Below are 21,999 nucleotides of genomic sequence, written 5' to 3'. Positions count from 1 at the left end.
TGATTTATTGATACAAATGGTGCATGCAGGCAGTCAATCACGTTAACCTCTCACTCCCACTCTGAGCCATTCAGTGTTGTTGTTTATGTATGTAGCTAATGAGCTAAGCTGTAGCATTAGCAATGTCTTTCAAAAGGAGACAACTCAGAAATGCAGAAATTCTGGAGATTTAAAAAAATTCTGACAATGAGTCTGAAAGTCAGGAATCAGATCTGACAGTGACAGAGGACCCCTTGTCTGAGGACTCCTTGTCCACTGACAAAATCCCAGTTCCCTTTCAAGATGCTGTTGGTGGTGGAGGCAGACCGATAGTGGATGAAGTACAGGAGTTCTGTGGTAGCTGGAAGGCTGCCAGCCATTTCACCCCTCCTGGCCCTGCTGTTTGTGTTGATGAGTCCCAGTCTGGAGTGCAACACCCCTTTCCATTTCCATCTGAGGCAGAGTGCTTCAAGTTGTTTCTGACAGAGGAGTTGGTGGGAGACATAGTAGAGACCAATCCAGGAGAAGAGAGAGCCAGGAGTGGGGGGGGACAACCACAATTAGTGAAATGTATACATTGGGGATAGTAAAGAAGAACTCCCTAAGAGAATAATGGAGCAGAGATCCTATGTTTGCAACTCCCTTCTTTGCCACCCTCTTTTCCCAAGACTGCTTTCTAGTTCTGCTGCTCTGACTGCATTTCATCAACAACGCTACTGACATCCTAAATGACCCGTTATACAAAATAAGAAATGTTAACAGCTGGCAGCAAAGTGCCATGACAAACGAGACGTCCATGTCCTCTCCACTGTCCATACAGCAACCATGTCGGCCACGTGGAAGGTGGACCATATGACGGGAGAGAGAAACAAACCAGACAGAGAAACATCAAACCAGACTGCGTGCTTGACGATAACCTCAAAATGGGGGCAGTGGATAAGGCTGACATGATAAACAGCTTTGTGGAATGCACTCAGAAAACGACCAAGTGGTATAAGATATGTTTAAATTTTTCCAGGGTAGCTTCAAAATACAGGCCAATACTTCTGACACATTTAGCATTGTTTTACAGTGCTAATAGAAGAATGTAACTAGCTACATAAGCACGATTGAATATAACACCATAAAAGGTGAGTAACATGAGTAACGTTACCTCGCGTGTCCACTATTATAAGGAAAATACACAAAAACATTATGCTACAATAGAAACGACATAACACGACATGCAGAAACTATTATAACGTAATAAGGCACTTACTTTGAAAGAAACGCACACATTTCCAAAGTTATTATTGGTAACGAAAACAACTTTGATTGCGATGAAGGCAACAGACGTAAAATATGGACACGTGTATGCAGGGCGGCAGATGAGCAAATGTCTGCAGACCTGAACTGCACAAACAATTGAGAAGTGTTTTGGGGAATTTTGTCCAGGTCAGAAATGTCCCAAAAATTTATTGGTCCGCAGTTTGCGTGCTTTGGTTTGTGGGCAGTGCGGATGAAATGTACTGTTAAGTAACAATCACATTCTGGAATGGGAGAGAACGTTCTAACATCACGTGCATAAAAAAACTCACGCTGGGGCAACCGTTAGAGATATTTGGAACTCACGCATGAAAGGGTTAAAGCTAGTGAGGGAGATATGAGTCTCCAGCTTCAGTGATTTTTGCAGTTCGTTCCGGTCCGGTCATTGGCAGCAGAGAACTGGAAGGAAAGGGGGCCAAAGGAAGAATTGGCTTTGGGGGTGACCAGTGAGATATACCTGCTGGAGCGCGTGCTACGGGTGGGTGCTGCTATGGTTACCAGTGAGCTGAGATAAGGCGGGGCTTTACCTAGCAGAGACTTGTAGATGACCTGGAGCCAGTGGGTTTGGCGACGAGTATGAAGCGAGGGACAGCCAACGAGCGCGTACTGATCACAGTGGTGGGTAGTATATGGGGCTTTGGTGACAAAATGGATGGCACTGTGATAGACTGCATCCAATTTGTTGAGTAGAGTGTTGGAGGCTATTTTGTAAATGACATCGCCGAAGTCAAGGATTGGTAGGATGGTCAGTTTTACAAGGGTATGTTTGGCAGCATGAGTGAAGGATGCTTTGTTGCGAAATAGGAAGCCGATTCTAGATTTAATTTTGGATTGGAGATGCTTAATGTGAGTCTGGAAGGAGAGTTTACAATCTAACTAGACACCTAGGTATTTGTAGTTGTCCACATTTTCTAAGTCAGAACCGTCCAGAGTAGTGATGCTGGACAAGCGGTCAGGTGCGGGCAGCGATCGGTTGAAGAGCATGCATTTAGTTTTACTTGCGTTTAAGAGCAGTTGGAGGCCACAGAAGGATAGTTGTATTGCATTGAAGCTCGTTTGGAGGTTAGTTAACACAGTGTCCAAAGAGGGGCCAGAAGTATACAGAATGGTGTCGTCTGTGTAGAGGTGGATCAGAGCGACATCATTGATGTATACAGAGAAGAGAGTCGGCCCGAGAATTGAACCCTGTGGCACTCCCATAGAGACTGCCAGAGGTCCGGACAACAGGCCCTCCAATTTGACACACTGAACTCTATCAGAGAAGTAGTTGGTCAACCAGGCGAGGCAATCATTTGAGAAACCAAGGCTTTTGAGTCTGCCGATAAGAATGTGGTGATTGACAGAGTCGAAAGCCTTGGCCAGGTCGATGAATACGGCTGCACAGTAATGTCTCTTATCGACAGCGGTTATGATATTGTTTAGAACCTTGAGCGTGGCTGAGGTGCACCCATGACCAGCTCTGAAACCAGATTGCATAGCGGAGAAGGTACGGTGGGATTCGAAATGGTCGGTCTGTTTGTTAACCTGGCTTTCGAAGACCTTAGAAAGGCAGGGTAAGATAGATATAGGTCTGTAGCAGTTAGGGTCTAGAGTATCTCCCCCTTTGAAAAGGGGGATGACCGCAGCAGCTTTCCAATCTTTGGGAAAAACATGTGATCACTTGATTTTATGTGAAGTTAATGTGATAACATGTAACAACATGTGAAGAAAACATGATCTCATTTGAAATAAAAGTGACAACATGGTGATGCAAAATTTCAACATGTGATACCATGAAACTACACATGTGTAAACCCTGTGTCAAATGTTATTGAGATTATTTTAGTTTCAAATGTATAATGGACATTAATTCAATCAGGCATTGTCCCCGGCAAGTGTTATCTAGTTCCCTGTTTGTGGACAAGAATGTTTTTAGAATGTTGTATAATGTTCCCCTGGATAACTTGGGACTCACAACCTCTTGGCCAAGTTTAGGACCAAAAGGCTCCTTAACAGCTTCTAACACCAAGCCATGAGATTGCTGAACAATTAATTAAATGGCCACCGGACTATTTACATTGACCCCCCCTCCACTTGTCTTGTACACTGCTGCTCCTCGATGTTTATTATCTATGCATAGTCACGTCATCCCTACCTACATGTACAAATTATCTCAACTAACCTGTACCCCCGCACACTGACTCGGTGCCGGTACCCCCTGTATATAGCCTCGTTATTGTTATTTTATTGTGTTACTTTTAATTAGTTTTTACTTTAGTTTATTTGGGAACTATTTTCTTAACTCTTCTTGAACTGCACTGTTGGTTAAGGGCTTTTAAGTAAGCATTTCACAGTAAGGCGCATGTGATGAATAAAATGTGATTTGATTTTCTACCTGAAGTTCCTGTTGAGCCACCAGGTCTTGTCATAATCCGTGTATGTAGGTGGCAGGGAAGTCAGGTGCAGGAGAAACCAGAGTGATTTAAAAAAAATGGAGTATTTATTAACAAAGAACTAACTCCAAAACCAACGTAGAAAACTAATTCGGGTAAACAAATAACCCGTCGCACACCGATACATAAACACGTACATAACATAACAAACAATCACCGACAAGATATGAGGGGAAACAGAGGGTTAAATACACAACATGTAATTACTGGGATAAGAAACAGGTGTGTAAGGAGACCAGACAAAACCAATGGAAAATGAAAAACTGGTGGCTAGAAGACCGGTGACGTCTATCGCCGAGCACCACCCGAACAAGGAGGGGTCTCAACTTCGGTAGAAGTCGTGACAGTATCCCCCCCTGACGCGCGGCTCCAGCAGTGCGTCGACACCGGCCTCGGGGACGGCACGGAGGACGAGGCACAGGGCGATCCGGATGGAGACGATGGAACTCGCTCAGCATGGAAGGATCTAACACGTCCTCCACCGGAACCCAGCATCTCTCCTCCGGACCGTACCCCTCACAGTCCACGAGGTACTGAAGACCCCTCGCCCGATGTCTCGAATCCAGGATGGATCGAACGAAGTATGCCGGGGCCCCCTCAATGTCCAGAGGGGGCGGAGGAACCTCCCGCACCTCAGCCTCCTGGAGCGGGCCAGCCACCACCGGCCTGAGGAGAGACACATGGAATGAGGGGTTAATGCAGTAATTGGGGGGAAGCTTTAACCTATAACATACCTCGTTCAATCTCCTCAGGACTTTAAACGGCCCCATAAACCGCGGACTCAGCTTCCGGCAGGGCAGGCGAAGGGGCAGGTTTCGGGTCGAGAGCCAGACCCTGTCCCCCGGTGCGAACACCGGGGCCTCACTGCGGTGACGGTCTGCACCAGCTTTTTGACGTCGTACGGCGCGCTGAAGGCGGACGTGAGCAGCATCCCAGGTCTCCTCCGCGTGCCGGAACCAGTGGTCCACCGCAGGAGGCTCGGTCTGATTCTGATGCCAAGGGGCCAGGACCGGCTGATATCCCAACACACACTGAAATGGAGTGAGGTTAGTGGAGGAGTGGCGGAGCGAGTTCTGAGCCATCTCTGCCCCGGGCACAAATGCCGCCCTCTCCCCCGGCCGATCCTGGCAATAAGACCTCAGAAACCTACCCACATCCTGATTTACTCTCTCCACCTGCCCGTTACTTTCAGGGTGAAAACCTGAGGTAAGGCTAACCGAGACCCCCAGACGTTCCATGAACGCCTTCCAAACCCTTGACGTGAACTGGGGCCCTCGATCAGACACTATATCCTCAGGCACCCCGTAGTGCCGAAAAACGTGGGTAAACAGAGCCTCCGCCGTCTGTAGGGCCGTAGGGAGACCGGGCAAAGGGAGGAGACGACAGGACTTAGAAAAGCGATCCACAACGACCATGATCATGGTGTTACCTTGTGAAGGTGGAAGATTGGTTATAAAATCCACCGACAAGTGCGACCACGGCCGCTGTGGAACGGGTAAGGGTTGTAACTTACCTCTGGGTAGGTGTCTAGGAGCCTTGCACTGGGCGCACACTGAGCAGGAGGAAACATAAACCCTCACATCCTTAGCTAAGGTGGGCCACCAGTACCTCCCACTAAGACAACGCATCGTCCGACCAATCCCAGGATGACCAGAGGAGGGTGACGTGTGAGCCCAGTAGCTCAATCGGTCACGGACAGCGGACGGAACGTACAGATGCCCAGCTGGACACTGTGGGGGAACGGGCACTGCACGTGACGCCCGCTCAATGTCCGCGTCCAGCTTCCATACTACCGGTGCCACCAAACAAGAGGCTGGGATGATGGGAGTGGGATCCATGGACCGCTCCTCTGTGTCATACAGCCGGGACAATGCATCTGCCTTGACGTTCTGGGAACCTGGTCTGTAAGAGAGGGTAAACACAAAACGGGTGAAAAACATGGCCCACCTTGCCTGGCGAGGATTCAGTCTCCTCGCCTCCCGGATGTACTCCAGATTGCGGTGGTCAGTCCAGATGAGAAAAGGGTGTTTAGCCCCCTCAAGCCAGTGTCTCCACGCCTTCAAAGCTTTGACGATAGCCAACAGCTCCCTGTCCCCCACATCATAGTTTTGCTCCGCCGGGCTGAGCTTCTTAGAGAAGAAGGCACAGGGGGCGGAGCTTATGTGGCGTACCCGAACGCTGAGAGAGCACAGCTCCTATCCCAGCCTCAGATGCGTCCACCTCCACTATGAATTGCAAAGATGGATCCGGATGAGCCAACACAGGAACCGAGGTAAACAGAGCCTTCAGTTTCCTAAAAGCCCTGTCCGCCCCAGCCGACCACTGCAAGCGCACTGGATCCCCCTTCAGCAGTGAGGTAATGGGAGCAGCTATCTGACCAAAACCCCGGATAAATCTCTGGTAGTAATTGGCAAACCCTAAAAATCACTGCACCTCCTTTATCGTGGTGGGAGTCGGCCAATTACGCACGGCTGTAATACGGTCACTCTCCATCTCCACCCCTGACGTAGATAGGCGATATCCTAAGAAAGAGACGGACTGTTTAAAGAACAAGCATTTCTCAGCCTTGACATACAGGTCATGCTCCAACAGGCGACCAAGCACTTTGCGCACCAGGGACACATGCTCGGCAAGTGTAGCGGAGTAAATCAGAATGTCATCGATATACACCATTACACCCTGCCCGTGCAGGTCCCTGAAAATCTCGTCGACAAAAGATTGGAAGACTGATGGAGCATTTTTTTAACCCGTACGGCATGACAAGGTACTCATAATGCCCTGAGGTGGTACTAAATGCTGTCTTCCACTGGTCTCCATCTCGGATACGCACCAGGTTGTACGCACTCCGGAGATCCAGTTTTGTGAAGAAGCGCGCGCCGTGCATCAATTCAATCACCGGGGCGATCAGAGGTAGCGGGTAACTTTACCCCACTGTGATTTTATTAAGACCTCGAATAATCAATGCACGGTCGCAGACCCCCATCCTTCTTCTTCACAAAAAAGAAACTCGAGGAGACGGGTGAGATGGAGGGCCTAATGTACCCCTGACGCAGGGATTCAGAAACATATGTCTCCATAGCCACCGTCTCCGCTTGCGACAGGGGATACACGTGACTCTTGGGAAGTGTAGCGTCTGCCATGAGATTTATCGCACAATCCCCCTGTCGATGAGGTGGTAATTGAGTCGCCTTCTTTTTACAGAAGGCGAGAGCCAAATCGGCATATTCAGGGGGAATGCGCACGGTAGAGACCTGGTCTGGACTTTCCACCGTAGTAGCACCGACGGAAACCCCTACACACCTACCTAAGCACTCTCGCGACCACCCCGTAAGAGCCCGCTGTGGCCAAGAAAAAGTGGGGTTATGACTAGTTAACCAGGGCAGACCCAGCACCACTGGATACGCAGCAGTGTCAATAAGGAAAATACTAATTTTCTCCTTGTGACCCCCCTGCGTCCGCATAGTCAAAGGAGCTGTGGCCTCCCTAATCAACCCTGACCCAAATGGTCGACTATCTAAGGTGTGAATGGGAAAAGGTACTTTCACCGGTACAATAGGGATCCCTAAACTATGAGCCAACGTTTGATCAATAAAGTTCCCAGCCGCGCCTGAATCTACTAGCACCTTATGCTGGGAATGAGGGGGGGGGGAAGAAAAAAAATAATCAGGAAAAGTGACAGACACAAATATATGAGCAACAGAAGGGCTCTGGATGAGAATGGTGCCTACTCACCTGGGGTGGCGCCAGAGCGCCCTGCCTGTTACCTCGATTCCCAGAAGAACCTACCCGGCACCGACCAGCAGTGTGTCCTCTGCGGTCACCGATGGTGCACGAGCGGGAACTCCCTCCGGTCTCCCTGTGCACCCTCCCTCCTGGCTCCATGGTTATAGGAGAGGGGGTGCGGGAGGATGAAACCACCAGACCCCGATCTGGACGTCCGCGAGCAGCCAGCCAGTTGTCCAACCGGATGGACAGATCCACCAGCTGGTCGAAGGTGAGGGTGGTGTCTCTACAGGCCAGCTCCCGACGGACGTCCTCCCTCAGACTACAGCGATAATGATCGATCAGGGCCCCGTGATTCCATCCCGCACCGGCTGCCAGGGTCCTGTACTCCAATGCAAAATCCTGGGCGCTCCTCGTCTCCTGCCTCAGATGGTAGAGGCGCTCACCCGCCGATCTCTGCCCTCGGGTGGGTGGTCGAAGACTGCCCGGAAACGGCGGATGAACTCCTCATAACGGTCCAACGCCGCATCTCCTCCTTCCACACACAGCGCTGGCCCATTCCAGGGCTCTCCCGGTGAGGCACGAGACGAGGGCGAAAATCTTCTCACGGTCTGATGGAACTGGGTGGACCGTGGCCAGATAAAGTTCTAATTGGAGCAGGAAACCCCGGCAGTTGGCAGCACTTCCGTCGTAACCCCGAGGCATGGCTAGACGGATACCACCCGGTTCAGGCTGACAAGGGGCGTTTTGGATCGACCCCGGTTGGGCTGGTGGAGGCGCTGGCTGAATCTCCCGTCTCTCCAAGCGGTCCATCATCTGAACAGCGCGATCCATGGCAGCGCATAGATGTAACAGTCTCTCCTCATTCTCCTGGATGCGCTCCTCCACCTCCCTGTCCGGGATGTCTTCTCCAGCTGACTTCAAAAAAATGGTCGGTGATTCTGTCATAATCCGTGTATGTAGGTGGCAGGGAAGTCAGGTGCAGGAGAAACCAGATTGGATTAAAAAATGGAGTATTTATTAACAAAAAACTAACTCCAAAACCAACGTAGGAAAACTAATCCGGGTAAACAAATAACCCGTCGCACACCGATACATAAACAACACGTACATAACATAACAAACAATCACCGACAATGATATGAGGGGAAACAGAGGGTTAAATACACAACATGTAATTACTGGGATAAGAAACAGGTGTGTAAGTGAGACCAGACAAAACCAATGGAAAATGAAAAACTGATCAATGGTGGCTAGAAGACCGGTGACGTCGATCGCCGAGCACCACCCGAACAAGGAGGGGCCTCAACTTCGGTAGAAGTCGTGACAGGTCTGTGGACATAATGGGGATAGGCTATACATACTGTACTCTATATTGGCAAGAATGCATTTTTGCACTTTGCCAAAAGTATATCCAATAACTTGAAGGCATTATTTCTATAAAATGACAGTATGCTGCTGTATTCTGATTTCAATTAGTGTAATAAAAATACGGTATTATTTCGTACTGTGACCACACTTGGGACTCAGCCTTAGCTGGGATTTGAACTTAAAACCTACACCTGAACTCTCATTCACTAGCAACCTGAAATGTCCTGCTACATTTCCTGCTGCACCACCACACTTAATGGCAAGAATACATTCATACACTTTGCTTAAAGCTGTCCAGAATAAAGTAAATAATTGTCCAATTATCACCACCGACATTACATCAACGTAAAACTAACAGTGCTCAAGGACACTTGACACAGAGTATACATGAATGCTTTGGGGATTTGAATTTGCAACCTCTTGGTTGAGAATGTCAATGTTTCTGCAGTGCCACCAGGTTCATACTTCCCTCTTGGAACATGTATTAACACACTCTCAAAAAATAAGGGTATGGTTAGGGTACAGTATAGTTCACTGGGGTGCAAAAAAAGTAAAAGGTACACTTCGCAGGTACACATATGAACTCACAGTTCGGTAACTTGTAGGTATAATGGGACATTTTCCCACCAAATATTTTGAATATAAGGTACGATCCTCGCTGCGCTTTGATAGGTGGGGGCAATGTACTGGTGGGGTTCATTAGCATATGTGGGGACGCGGTCAAATATATGTATATTTGTGCCAACCATCAGTGTAAGTGTTGTAGCAGATTAAGTTTGAGGGTTATGCCAGTGCAAGTTGAGCACCTCATTTGACACTGTCTGTTCTGGAAATGTTGTAAGAGCATGTGTCACTAACAAGCTGCTCTGTAATGAGGTTATTGTGCATTTTCCAGTAATTTAACGGAAACTTGTTGTTAGAAGTTGCTGTGAATTTGTATTTTCTTAACTGGAAAATATTTGTCAGTAAGTTATTGTAAAATTCACAATAATTTACAGGCAACTGGCTGCCACTAGCACTACATGCCAGTAACGTACTGTGCCTTCATGGACTCTTCTGTTGACAACATACAACATTACTTGCTAATTGTCAGCATACTGTAGAAGCGGCAGCCTATCATAATAATGCAGGCGTGGCTTTCAGCTCCCACTTAATGTGATCTGTTCTATTCTGCTCATGAACACGAGCTTGTACACTGTCAGTTATCCAGCCTTGTTAAAAGCTGACATACACTACATGACCAAACATCTGATTCAAAAATCATGGGCATTAATATGGAGTTGGTCCCCCCTTTGCTGCTATAACAGCCTCCACTCTTCTGGGAAGGCTTTCCACTAGATGTTGGAACATTGTTGCGGGGAGTTGCTTCTATTCAGCTACAAGAGATTTAGTGAGGCCGTCATTGTAAATAAGAATTTGTTCTTAACTGACTTGCCTAGTTAAATGAAGGTTAAATAAATATAAATAAAATTGAATAAATTGGTAAACACTGATAAACAAAGGGAAACAAATTCACACAATTACACAATGAATGCGCATGAATTGGCGGAAGTCAGTGCTCATTAGTGGAGAGAGACATTGCACGTCTCTGCCACACAAAGACATATCCATAATCTCTAGGAACAATACTTACCTTGTGATTGGTTAAATGTGTCCCTCGCTATCAAATAAACAGCTGAAACGAACTTTTGTCGCAATCACACCACATTCCTGCTTTGTAGACAGTGGGTTGCCATTAGACCATGCACTTCGTGCAAGACTACCTACCACGTAATCTACCACTGTCTACACAGCAGGAATGTGGTGCGATTGGGACAAATGTTTGGATCTCTGTATCAGGCCAATGTCCCATCAGAATCCATCAGAATCCAGGTGCGGCCAATTTGATAACCACTCCATCCTGTAGCCTACCTTGTAAACTAGAGAATGCAGTATGCATATTTTCTCACATGATGTTAGTAAAAACCACTTGCAAGTCTTACCTGCCAGAAAATATCAGTTTGTTCTGTATATAGGGGGATTTCTGTAATGACTCACAGAGCCATTGGCCATGCTTCAGGAAATCTTCCAGTGGATTAATAACTTTTGAAGTGTTTATCATTATTAATCCACATTGAGAAATCTGTGCCATTCTCCATGTGTAGACTCATCTCCTTCATTTTATATCGTTACAGGTATCCTAGCATGACTGCATGGCACTAGCCAACCCACAGTACCAGTATCAGTGCTTACAGTTTCGGTGCAACTAAGATGCCAGTTTTTATAATCATTATGATCAGTTTTCAGACTGTAAATGGTAAATGTATTAGATATTGAATTAATGCAATGATACATGGCCGATGGCTATGCAAGCATCTTTCTCTGCTGGACGAAGCACCCCACTGGGCAAAGATGCCAATTCAACGTCTATTCCACGTTGGTTCAACGTCATTTCATTGAAAACAACGTTGATTCAGTGGGACATCACTTTAATGTGGTTGATTTATCTCTGTGATTCATTCCATCTCCCTGATGAGTGTTTTCAGTCTGGAGTCTACTGGATGGAACATGCAATGCAATAGCCATTCATGTACTGCCATTTTTAATTTTCTCTCTCTCTCTCTCTCTCTCTCTCTCTCTCTCTCTCTCTCTCTCTCTCTCTCTCTCTCTCTCTCTCTCTCTCTCTCTCTCTCTCTCTCTCTCTCTCTCTCTCTCTCTCTCTCATATTGTGCAGGTATGAATGCTGCTGTCCGGGCTGTGGTCCGCATGGGTATTTATGTGGGAGCTAAAGTTTACTTCATCCATGAGGTGAGATCATGACAGACACTACTTGGTGGCTTGTACCGTTCTACCACTGACACTGAGACAAATCAACTCTGGCAAGCTCTATGCTCAAGGGGCAAAGCTTTTCTTTGAAATGAGGGTCAGGAAAATTAGAAGTAAGGTTATTTAACAATTTGTCATGTCATGGGTGTTAAATTCATCTTTTATGTATCCCTATATTTCTGTTTTTACGGGGCTATCACTCTGTTATTAGTGCGCCTGCGCAGCAGTCTCATTGTGGATGAACCTGGCCTGAGTGCAATGGCAACCATGTAGTGTGCTAATACGGTTTAGTAAACGTTGTTGAACTGGAACCTTGTCGTTGTGTCATTTCGAGTTAACAATGGGATCAGTCCTAAATTCCCTATATAGTGCACTACTTTTGACTAGGGCCCTTTATAGAAAATGGGAGCAGTTGGTAGTGGGGGTGGTTTCCCATAGATAAGTAGCTCCTTAAAGCAAAAGTTCGCCCAAATTACAAAATGACACATTGGTTTCCTTACCCTGTAAGCAGTCTATGGACAAGGTAGGACAGCAATTCATGCGTTGGTTTTGTTTCCCTAGCACTGTTTCCACATGCTAACGTTGCTAAATCAATCATGCTAAATCATCCAAAAGTATCTACAATTTATGGTGAAGCTCAACAAAGTCACTTAGATGATTTGAACATGATGTGCGAACAATGCTAATATTGGTCCCATGACTTGAATGGGATTTGTGCCACCAATGTTAAAATGATAACATGTGGAAACAGTTGCAGGGAACTTTGCTTAAGTGTTGTCTATTGTTAGAGACTCTGGTGTTTAATGAGTGATGAAAGGCATTCCGTTGAGGAGGCTCACATCACACTCACTGGCTTTGTCCCAAATGGCACCTTATTCCCTATATAGTGCACTATTTTTGTCCAGTGCTCTGTATAGTGCAATACTTTTAACCAGGGCCCATAAGGTTTCCTATTTTGTGCCCTACATTTGATCGGGGCCCATCGGGTTCTGGTCAGAAGTAGTGCACTATTTCCTATATAGTGCTCTACTTTTGACCAGATTCCTATGGGTCCTGGTCAAAAGTAGTGCACTATACATGGGAAAAGGGTGCCATTTGGGATGCAGACACTGAATGTAAGAGGTGTTAGGTTCTATTTTTAGAGTAAGAACTCGAAGGACACTGTGAAAGCTTAAACCAACTTTATTCTTCTGTGAAAGCTTAAACCAACTTTATGCTGCATTAGACAAAGCCATGAAATATAGGCCAATGTTAATGTTTCCTTTCTACTTGCAGGGTTACCAGGGTATGGTAGACGGTGGAGATAACATAGAAGAGGCATCATGGGAAAGTGTCTCCAGCATGTTACAAGTGGTAAGGAGGGCAGTGAACTGACTACTGTGTGTATTTGTGCCTTTAGGCAAAATACTAGGGATTTCATTAGAATTCCCATAGGCTATGTACAGTATACAATGCTAGGAATATGAGCTGAAAGTTATTCCGCTAACTAAGAATAGCAAAGCACCCTTAAGCCAATCAGCCTGTTACCAACCCTTAGTCAACTTTTGGAAAAAATGGTGTTTGACCAGATACAACGCTATTTCAAAGTAAACAAATTAGCAACAGACTTTCAGCACGCTTATAGGGAAGGGCATTCAACATGTACGGACGGCTCTTACGCAAATGACTGAGAAAAAAATATCATAAGAAAACTGTGGGGGCTGTTTTGTTAGACTTCGGTGCAACTTTTGACATTATCAATCATAATCTGCGTCTGGAATAATGATGTGTTATGTCTTTACACCCCTGCTATGTTGTGATTGACAGTTACCTTTCTAACAGAACACAGAGGGTGTTCTTTAATGGAAGCCTCTCCAACACAATCCAGGTAGTCAGGCATTCCCCAGGGCATCGGTCTAGACCCCTTACTTTTTAAAATCACTGGCACTGAGTAAAGCCTGTGTGTCTATGTAGCAAGGAGCTGCAGTCAGTTTCAGAATGGGCAGCAAGAAATAAGCTGGTCCTAAATATAAAAAAAACTAAAAGCATTTGGGACAAATCATTCACTAAACCATAAACCTCAACTAAATCTTGTAATGAATAATGTGGAAATTGAGCAAATTGAGGAGATTAAACTGCTCGGTGTAACCCTGGATTGTAAACTGTCATGGTCAAAACATATCGATTCGACAGTAGCTAAGATGGGGAGAGGTCTGTCCATAATAAAGCGCTGCTCTGCCTTAACAACACTATCAACAAAACAAGTACTACAGGCCCTAGTTTTGATGCACCCGGACTACTGTCCAGTCATATGGTCAAGTGCCACAAAGAGGGACAAAGGCAAATTACAGTAGGACCAGAACAGAGCAGCACAGCTGGCCGTTAGATGTATACGGAGAGCCAGCATTGATAATATCGATGTCAATCTCTCCTGGCTCAGGGTGGAGGAGAGATTGACTGCATTACTGCTTGTCTTTGTGAGCGGTATTGACATGTTGAAATCACTGAGCTGTCTGTTTAAGTGACTAGCACACAGCCCAGCCATGTTTTATTGTATGTAATTGTGATTGGAACCCAGGATGTGTAGCTGCTGCCTTGGCAGCTAATGGGGATCCAGAATAAAGTCCAAATCCCAAATGGTATAAATATATTTGTGGTCCCAGACTTGTAATGTACAAATTGCACGTGACAGATGAGCGCAGCTGCATTTCTGCCTGATGCTAACAGAGTGGAAGGTGCCTTGTCATTGTGGATTCTGCATGAACCTGTTAGTTAATGATAATAACAAAACACACCACACAAAAAAACAAAATGAGAGGTTGAATTAATGAGGCATATCAATGACTGCAGCAGTGCTCCATTGTGTCAGATTATGCCATTCATTGGTTTGGTCTAGAGCTGTTGTGTTCCATCCTTCCAACCTTCATCTGCCCATTCATCCAACATCCATCCACATTTATCCATCTATCCTTCCAACATTCATTCATTCATTCATTCAATCATCCATCCATCCATCCCTCCATCTATCCTTCACCCATCCACCCAATCTTCCTTCATCTATCTATCCAACCTCAACCTATCCATCCATCAATTCAATTGTCATCCATCCAGCAATCCATCTTTCAAACTGTCATTCATCCATTCATTGCAATTCTTAGCTGTTGTATTTTCCTGTCAGGGTGGCACAGTCATTGGCAGTGCCCGCTGCAAGGAGTTCCGCAGCCACGAGGGGCGTCTAAAGGCTGCCCACCAACTGATTCTGCGTGGCATCACCAACCTGTGTGTGATCGGAGGGGACGGTAGCCTCACGGGGGCCAACCTCTTCAGAGAGGAGTGGAGCGGACTACTGGAAGAACTTGTCCGACAGGGTAACTGAACGTTGTAGTCCATGTAGTGGACCAAATGTTCACAGTAATCTACTCGATCACTAAATTAGATATCTAATTTCCTACGTAAATTGCAAAAAATGTATTTTCCCACATGATATGTAGTAAGACATGTATTACTAGGTATTACCAAAGCCTGTATACCAAAGCGTGTATACAGCCATTCCACCTATGAGTGTACATTACTCAGTAGTAAAACCAGTGGGTTAAATTGTGGTGTCTTGTGTATCCTGTTTAAAGGTCTGATTGATGAGGAGGCTGCCCAGAACAACTCAGAGTTGCACATCGTGGGAATGGTGGGCTCCATCGACAACGACTTCTGTGGCACTGACATGACCATCGGGACAGACTCTGCCCTGCACAGAATCATAGAGGTGGTAGACGCCATCATGACTACTGCACAGAGGTACTGACAGAAATAGTATAGCATGTGTATCCCAAATGGCACCCTATTCTCTATATAGTGCACTACTTAATTGGGAAGCATCCAGTGAATTTAATAAAGGGTACATATTACAGCTCAGTGGTGTTGTTTGTACACACTCAACATTTACACAAACTTCTCGCCTTTCTCTCAGCCACCAGAGGACGTTTGTGCTCGAGGTCATGGGAAGGCATTGTGGGTATGGAATGACATTAATTTGCTGCCCTGACTTCTTGCTTTATTCTTGTGTATTTCCTTGCTGTAATTTAGCTATGGGCTCTCAGCGGTCTTGCTTTGAAAATGTTTGTTCATAATACATACAAATGGGTTTGTGTTTGCATGTAGTTATTTCTATTTTATTATATTCTAATGTGTGTGTGTGTGTGTGTGTGTGTGTGTGTGTGTGTGTGTGTGTGTGTGTGTGTGTGTGTGTGTGTGTGTGTGTGTGTGTGTGTGTGTGTGTGTGTGTGTGTGTGTGTGTGTATGCGTGTGTAGGTACCTGGCTCTAGTCAGTGCTCTGGCCTGTGGGGCCGACTGGGTCCTGATCCCTGAGATGCCCCCTGAGGATGGTTGGGAGGAACATATGTGTCAGAAACTATCTGAGGTAAAACACACACACACACAGGTGACATCTGACATGTGCAGATGTAACAATAAACACATTTTAAATCTATGCTTTACATTGAATGGGATGTACTGCTTAGTGATCACAAGGGTTGTAGTGTATTGTATTCCCTTCAACCATAGCAAAATCAACAGTGTTCATTCCTGCAGTGTGTTTCTTAATGCCCAGAGCCGATCCAGGGGTTCAAGGCTGAATATAATCATAGTTGCTGAAGGAGCCACTGACAGACAAGGAAAGGCTATTACTGTTGATAATGTCAAGGATGTGAGTACCTGAATATGCAACGAAGGGGGAACCAAAAGCAGGCCCTATAGATGCGTGAATAGCTCCATGCTTTACAATGGAAAGGAATCTATACAGTGAAAGATAGAGAAAGAAAGAAGAGGTAGTAGACATATCTGTTCTTTCTCGTTCTAAGGTAGACATGCAGCTGTTTCAGCATAAACCGGGTCCAGCTTTTGACAAGCCAAATGCAAAACTTTTCTGTCATGTACTGTATATCTGTGCTTTGTTTGTATTCCTATAGAACCGTGCAGATAAGAAACGGCTCAATATCATTATTGTAGCTGAGGGGGCGATAGATTGCCACAACAAGCCTATCACTACAAACCATATTAAGGAAGTAAGTACTATGAGAAGACCAGCGCAGCCCAGCTGTCTTGTACTGGTACAGTACTTCTCTGCAGACCTGAGATCAAATCCTATTTAAAATCTTTCAAATACTTTGAATGTTTGCTTGAGTGGCAGATGGGTGGGGTTTGCAGTTTTGCGGCTATTGTATTGTTACCAAGCGCCAGCCAAGCTCAATCAAGCCCAACTTAAGTATTTTAAATGATTTCAAATAGTTTTTGAACCCAGATCTGGTACAGTACTCCTTTGTGCCGTGGTTCCTTCTGGTTGGACATTGTCATCTCTCACTCTCTCTGTCTCATTAACAACATGCTGTACATGTTTTAACTCTGAAGTCTTTTCATGGACCTTTCTTAGTGATGTGAAGTTCTGTAAATTATACTCCTTCCTGTTTGTGCATTGCCACCTTGTTCTTCGTCAGCATACCTAAGAACCTGATAAACATAGAATTACATATAGAACTTATAGGATCTCTGTGCTGGTAAGAGTCTTATACAGTACATTTTACCTGGGAGAACAGAAGAACAAGTTTGAGTCCAAAGTGGCTCCCTATTCCCTATATAGTGCACTACTTTTGACCAGGGCCTATTAGACTCTGGTTAAAAGTAGTGCACTATATACGGAATAGGGTGACATTTGGGTCACAAAAGGTATAAGTGTTGAAGGTGTTACATCTGCTCCTGCCACACCCTCTACTGCTCATCCTGTGTCTCCTTGACCTGCCACATAACAGTATGATCTGGCCAAAGAGATGAACCCAGCAGATTCAGATCCTCTCCACCAAACCCTCGCCGGCCAAGGCGCCATGCTCAAGCAACATGGCCAAGCCCTTCTGGAGCACATCAAGGAGTTTTCACTGAGCCTGTCTGACCTACAGGGCCGAACCTTCGCCCAGAGCTCACAACCAGTCCCAAGTACTTGTTTTCCGCCCCGGGAGCCGTTTGTTCCGACTCCCGAGTGCTACGATGGCAACCTCTGAGCTTTCAGAGCCCTTTTAGTACAATGTTCACTAATATTTGAGCAACAGTCCTACTCTTATGCTAGCGAACGGGCCAAGATTTCCTTCCTGATTGGCTGCCTCCGTGGAGCAGCGCTTTCCTGGGCCACGGCGGTGTGGGAGAGACAGTCCCCCATCTGCTTCTCCTACTCCAGATTCACGGAGGAGATGAAGAAAGTCTTTGACCACCTGGTCTGCAGTAAGGATGCCGCTAAACGACTCCTGTCCCTCCGTCAAGGCCCCCATAGTGTTGCTGAGATGGCATGTGAGTTTCGCACCCTCGCCGCTGAGAGCAGCTGGAATGAGGAGGCCCTTCAGGGAGCATTCCGGAACGTGCTCACTGAGACCATAAAGGACGAGTTGGTGTCCAGGGATGAGCCTGATGGACTCGATGAACTCATCTTTCTCGCCATCCGCATCGACAACCGTCTCCGTGAGCGTCGGAGGGAGAGAGTAGGTAGGATTGCATGCACCATAACATCTGCTTCAGCACCTTGTCCTCCTTCTCCGACTGCATCCCTTTCCAAGGCTCTTCCTGATCCTGAACCCATGCAGCTCGGCAGGGCCTGTCTCTCTCCAGAGGAGAGGCAGCGGCGAATCGACGCTAGGAGCTGCCTATACTGTGGCACGGTTGGTCACTTTGTCTCCACTGGTTCCCTGTGTCCAGCAAAAGAGGGGGCTCGGCAGTAGTGGGGGATATACTGTTGAGCCAAATCGCCTGCCCATCTTCCCCCAGACCCCTGCTTGAAGGCAACATTGTGTGGCAGAGCCAGGCTTTTCCTCTTTCTGCTCTCATCGATTCGGGCACCGACAGGAGCTTCCTGGACCGAAGTGTCGTTACCCAGTTGGGCCTGGACACTGTCACACTCGATTCACCCGCTCGATGCCAACGCTGTCAACGGACAGCTCCTCGCCCGTGTCTGTGAGAGAACCGTCCCTACCATCCTGTGTCTCTCTGGAAACCACCAGGAAAAGATCAGTTTCCACATAATCGACTGTCCTTACTCCCCCCTGGTTCTTGGCCATCCATGGTTAAAGCTACACAACCCACAGATTGACTTGACCGCCGGAAAGGTAACCACTTGGAGTTCATTTTGTCACTCTAATTGTCTACATTCTGCCTTTCCCCCTGCCTTGTCTGTGCCCCAGTTCATTCCAGAACCTCCGGACTTGTCATCAGTTCCTCCAGAGTATCACGATCTAGCTCCTGTGTTCAGCAAGCACCGTGCCCTGTCGCTGCCGCCTCATCGGCCAAACGACTGCGCCATTGACCTCCAGCCTGGGGCTCCTCTTCCCAGTAGCCGGTTATTTAACCTCTCTCGCCCCGAGCAAGAGGCTATGGAGAGGTACATCCAGGATTCTCTGGCAGCAGGACATCTTCCTCCCCGGTGGGTGCTGGGTTTTTCTTTGTGAAGAGAAGGATGGATCACTGAGGCCGTGCATAGACGTCCATGGGCTGAATAATATCACAGTGAAGAACAAGTACCCCTTGCCACTCATCAGCTCTGATTTTGTCCCCCTTCATGGTGCCACGGTGTTTACCAAACTCAACCGCCGGAATGCCTACCACCTTGTCCGCATAAGAGAGGGGGAGGAGTGGAAGACTGCATTCAACACACCACTGGGTCACTTTGAGTATTTGATCATGCGTTTTGGTCTAACTAACGCCCCTGCTGTATTCCAGAACCTAGTCAATGATGAGCTGAGGGATGTGATTGGACGCTTTGTTTTTGTCTATTTAGATTACATCCTGATTTTTTTCCATGGACCCTGACGCTCACCAGCACCATGTTTGCCAAGTTCTTCAACGGCTGTTGGAGAATAAGCTTTTTGTTAAAGCTGAAAAATGTGAGTTCCATGCAGCCTCAGTGTTTTTCCTGGGTTATATTATTGCACAGGGACAGTTATGTATAGACCCTGCCAAGGTCATGGCAGTCACAGAGTGGCCTGCGCCCTCCAACCTGAAGCAGCTACAGCGTTTCCTGGGGTTTGCACATTTTCACAGACATTTCATCCGCAGCTACAGCCATCTGGCTGCACCTCTCACCACTCTCACCTCCACTTCCACTCCATCCCAATGGACTCCTGAGGCAGAGGCAGCATTCCTGGAACTCAAGCGTCGCTTCACCTCCGCTCCGGTCCTTACTCAGCCCGACCCAGGACTCCAGTTCATCGTGGAGTTGGATGCCTCTGACACCGGAGTAGGTGCTGTTCTGTCTCAACGTTCCCTCTCTGATCAGAAGGTCCACCCATGTGCATTCTTTTCCCGTAAGCTCTCACCTGCAGAGAGGAATTTTGACATCGGACACCGGGAACTCCTGGCAGTTAAGCTGGCTCTTGAGGAATGGCGTCACTGGCTGAAGGGCTCTGTAACCCCCTTCATTGTGTGGACTGACCATCAAAATATTTCCTACATCCAGACTTCCAACGTCTGAACTCCCGGCAAGCCAGGTGGGCCTTGTTTTTCGGTAGATTCAATTTCACACTCACTTATCGCCCCGGTTCAAAGAATATCAAGCCTGAATGCCCTCTCCCGCCAGTTTACCACCGACAGCATGGGTACCGAGGCAGAAGCCATTGAGCCATCCACCTGCATCGTCGCCGCCGTCGCCTGGGAGATCGAGTCCCGTATCCGCCAGGCTCAGCAGAACCAGCCTGATCCGGGTAACGGTCCTAGGAATGCTATGTTTGTTCCAGATTTTGTTCGCTCTGAAGTTCTTCAGTGGGGCCATTCTACTCACCTCACCTGTCACCCTGGTATGAACCGGACCCTCACCTTCCTGCATCAGCGCTTCTCTTGGCCCACCGTGGAGAGAGATGTCCGGGAGTTTGTCTCAGCCTGCTCGGTTTGTGCTCGGAACAAAACTTCCACTAAACCACTTCTGGGCTGCTGCGCCCTCTTCCCTTACCCAGTCGCCCCTGGTCACACATAGCTCTGGACTTCATCACTGGCCTTCCCCCATCTAACGGTAACTCCGTCATCCTCACCATTATTGACAGGTTTTCCAAAGTGGCTCTCTTCATTCTCCTCTCCAAGCTCCTGTCTTCCAGGGAGACTGTGGACCTGCTAGTATCCCATGTGTTTTGTCTGCATGGCATTCCCACTGACATCATTTTCGACAGGGGACCCCAGTTTACCTCCCAGGTATGGAGATCCTTCTGTTCAGCTCTTGGTGTCAATGTCAGTCTTTCTTCTGGATATCACCCCCAGACCAACGGCCAGACCGAACGGGCCAACCAAGAGATGGAGACTGCCCTATGCTGCGTGACCTCTGCTAACCCTTCTTCCTGGAGCGCTCAGCTACCCTGGGTTGAATATGCCCACAACACCCTCACTAATGCCTCGTCAGGTATGTCACCTTTCGAGTGTGCTCTGGGTTACCAACCCCCCTTGTTCCCCGCCCAAGAGGTTGAGGTTGCGGTTCCCTCTGTCCAGGAACATCTGTGCCGTTGTCATCGTACCTGGAGGAAGGCTCGGGCTGCCCTTCTTCGTGCCTCCGACAGGACCCAGTCCCAAGCCAACCGTCGCCGGGTCTCAGCCCCAGTCTACACCCCAGGTCAAAAGGTATGGCTCTCATCAAAGGACCTGCCATTGAAGGTGGCATTGAATAAACTTTCCCCCCAATTCATTGGTCCCTTTGAAATTGACCGTGTCATTAACCCCTCTGCTGTGCGCCTGAAACTCCCAGCCTCTCTCAGGATCCATCCTACCTTCCATGTATCCCTGATTAAACCTGTGTGCTCCAGTCCCCTATCTCCTCCTGCAGCAGCTCCTCTACCCCCTCGGCTCATCGATGACCATCCTGCCTATACCTTCCGTCGGCTTTTGGATGTGCGCCGTCGGGGTCGCAGCTGGCAGTACCTGGTGGACTGGGAAGGATATGGGCCGGAGGAGCGCTACTGGGTGCCCCACCGTCACATTCTGGACCCCTCCCTCTTATGTGATTTCTATACCTCACACCCAGATAAGCCTGGGGGGGGGTTACTATTATATCTGCTCCTGCCACGCCCTCTATTGCTCATCCTGTGTCTCCTTGACCTGTCGCATAACAGGACTTACTGTGTACATGACAGTGTTTTGCATGTGTCTACAGTGCTTGTGCTTTCCCCTTCTGTCTTTCTTTCTGAGAAATAGCATGCCATTTTCATTCTCTTTCTGCCATACATAGTGTATTATGTGACATAACTCAAATACCACGTTTTCAAATAGTCAATAGTTACGTCCCAAATGACACACTCTTCAATATATAATGCACTACTTTAGGTCAGAGCTGTCTGGTCAAACGCAGTGCATTATATAGGGAATAGGGTGCCATTTGGGATGTAACCAGTGTTATTTAAGT

General features: G+C 47.3%; 1 protein-coding gene across 1 annotated transcript in view; it reads left to right on the top strand.

The window, feature by feature from the left end:
- Window positions 1–21,999, top strand: part of LOC106568830 (ATP-dependent 6-phosphofructokinase, platelet type) — a 49,213-nt gene that overhangs the window by 9,924 nt on the left and 17,290 nt on the right. The window contains exons 2-8 of the mRNA XM_014139531.3: window positions 11,524–11,597; window positions 12,891–12,968; window positions 14,773–14,962; window positions 15,221–15,386; window positions 15,559–15,603; window positions 15,900–16,008; window positions 16,556–16,651. Coding sequence (XP_013995006.1) covers window positions 11,524–11,597; window positions 12,891–12,968; window positions 14,773–14,962; window positions 15,221–15,386; window positions 15,559–15,603; window positions 15,900–16,008; window positions 16,556–16,651 — 758 coding nt within the window. The remainder of the gene's footprint in view (window positions 1–11,523; window positions 11,598–12,890; window positions 12,969–14,772; window positions 14,963–15,220; window positions 15,387–15,558; window positions 15,604–15,899; window positions 16,009–16,555; window positions 16,652–21,999) is intronic.

The sequence above is a fragment of the Salmo salar genome, chromosome 14 (genome assembly GCF_965601325.2).
Source record: "Salmo salar chromosome 14, fSalSal1, whole genome shotgun sequence".
Lineage (NCBI taxonomy): Eukaryota > Metazoa > Chordata > Actinopteri > Salmoniformes > Salmonidae > Salmo > Salmo salar.
Note: the sequence above shows the minus strand (reverse complement) of the source record. Positions and strands in the feature narration are given on the sequence as shown.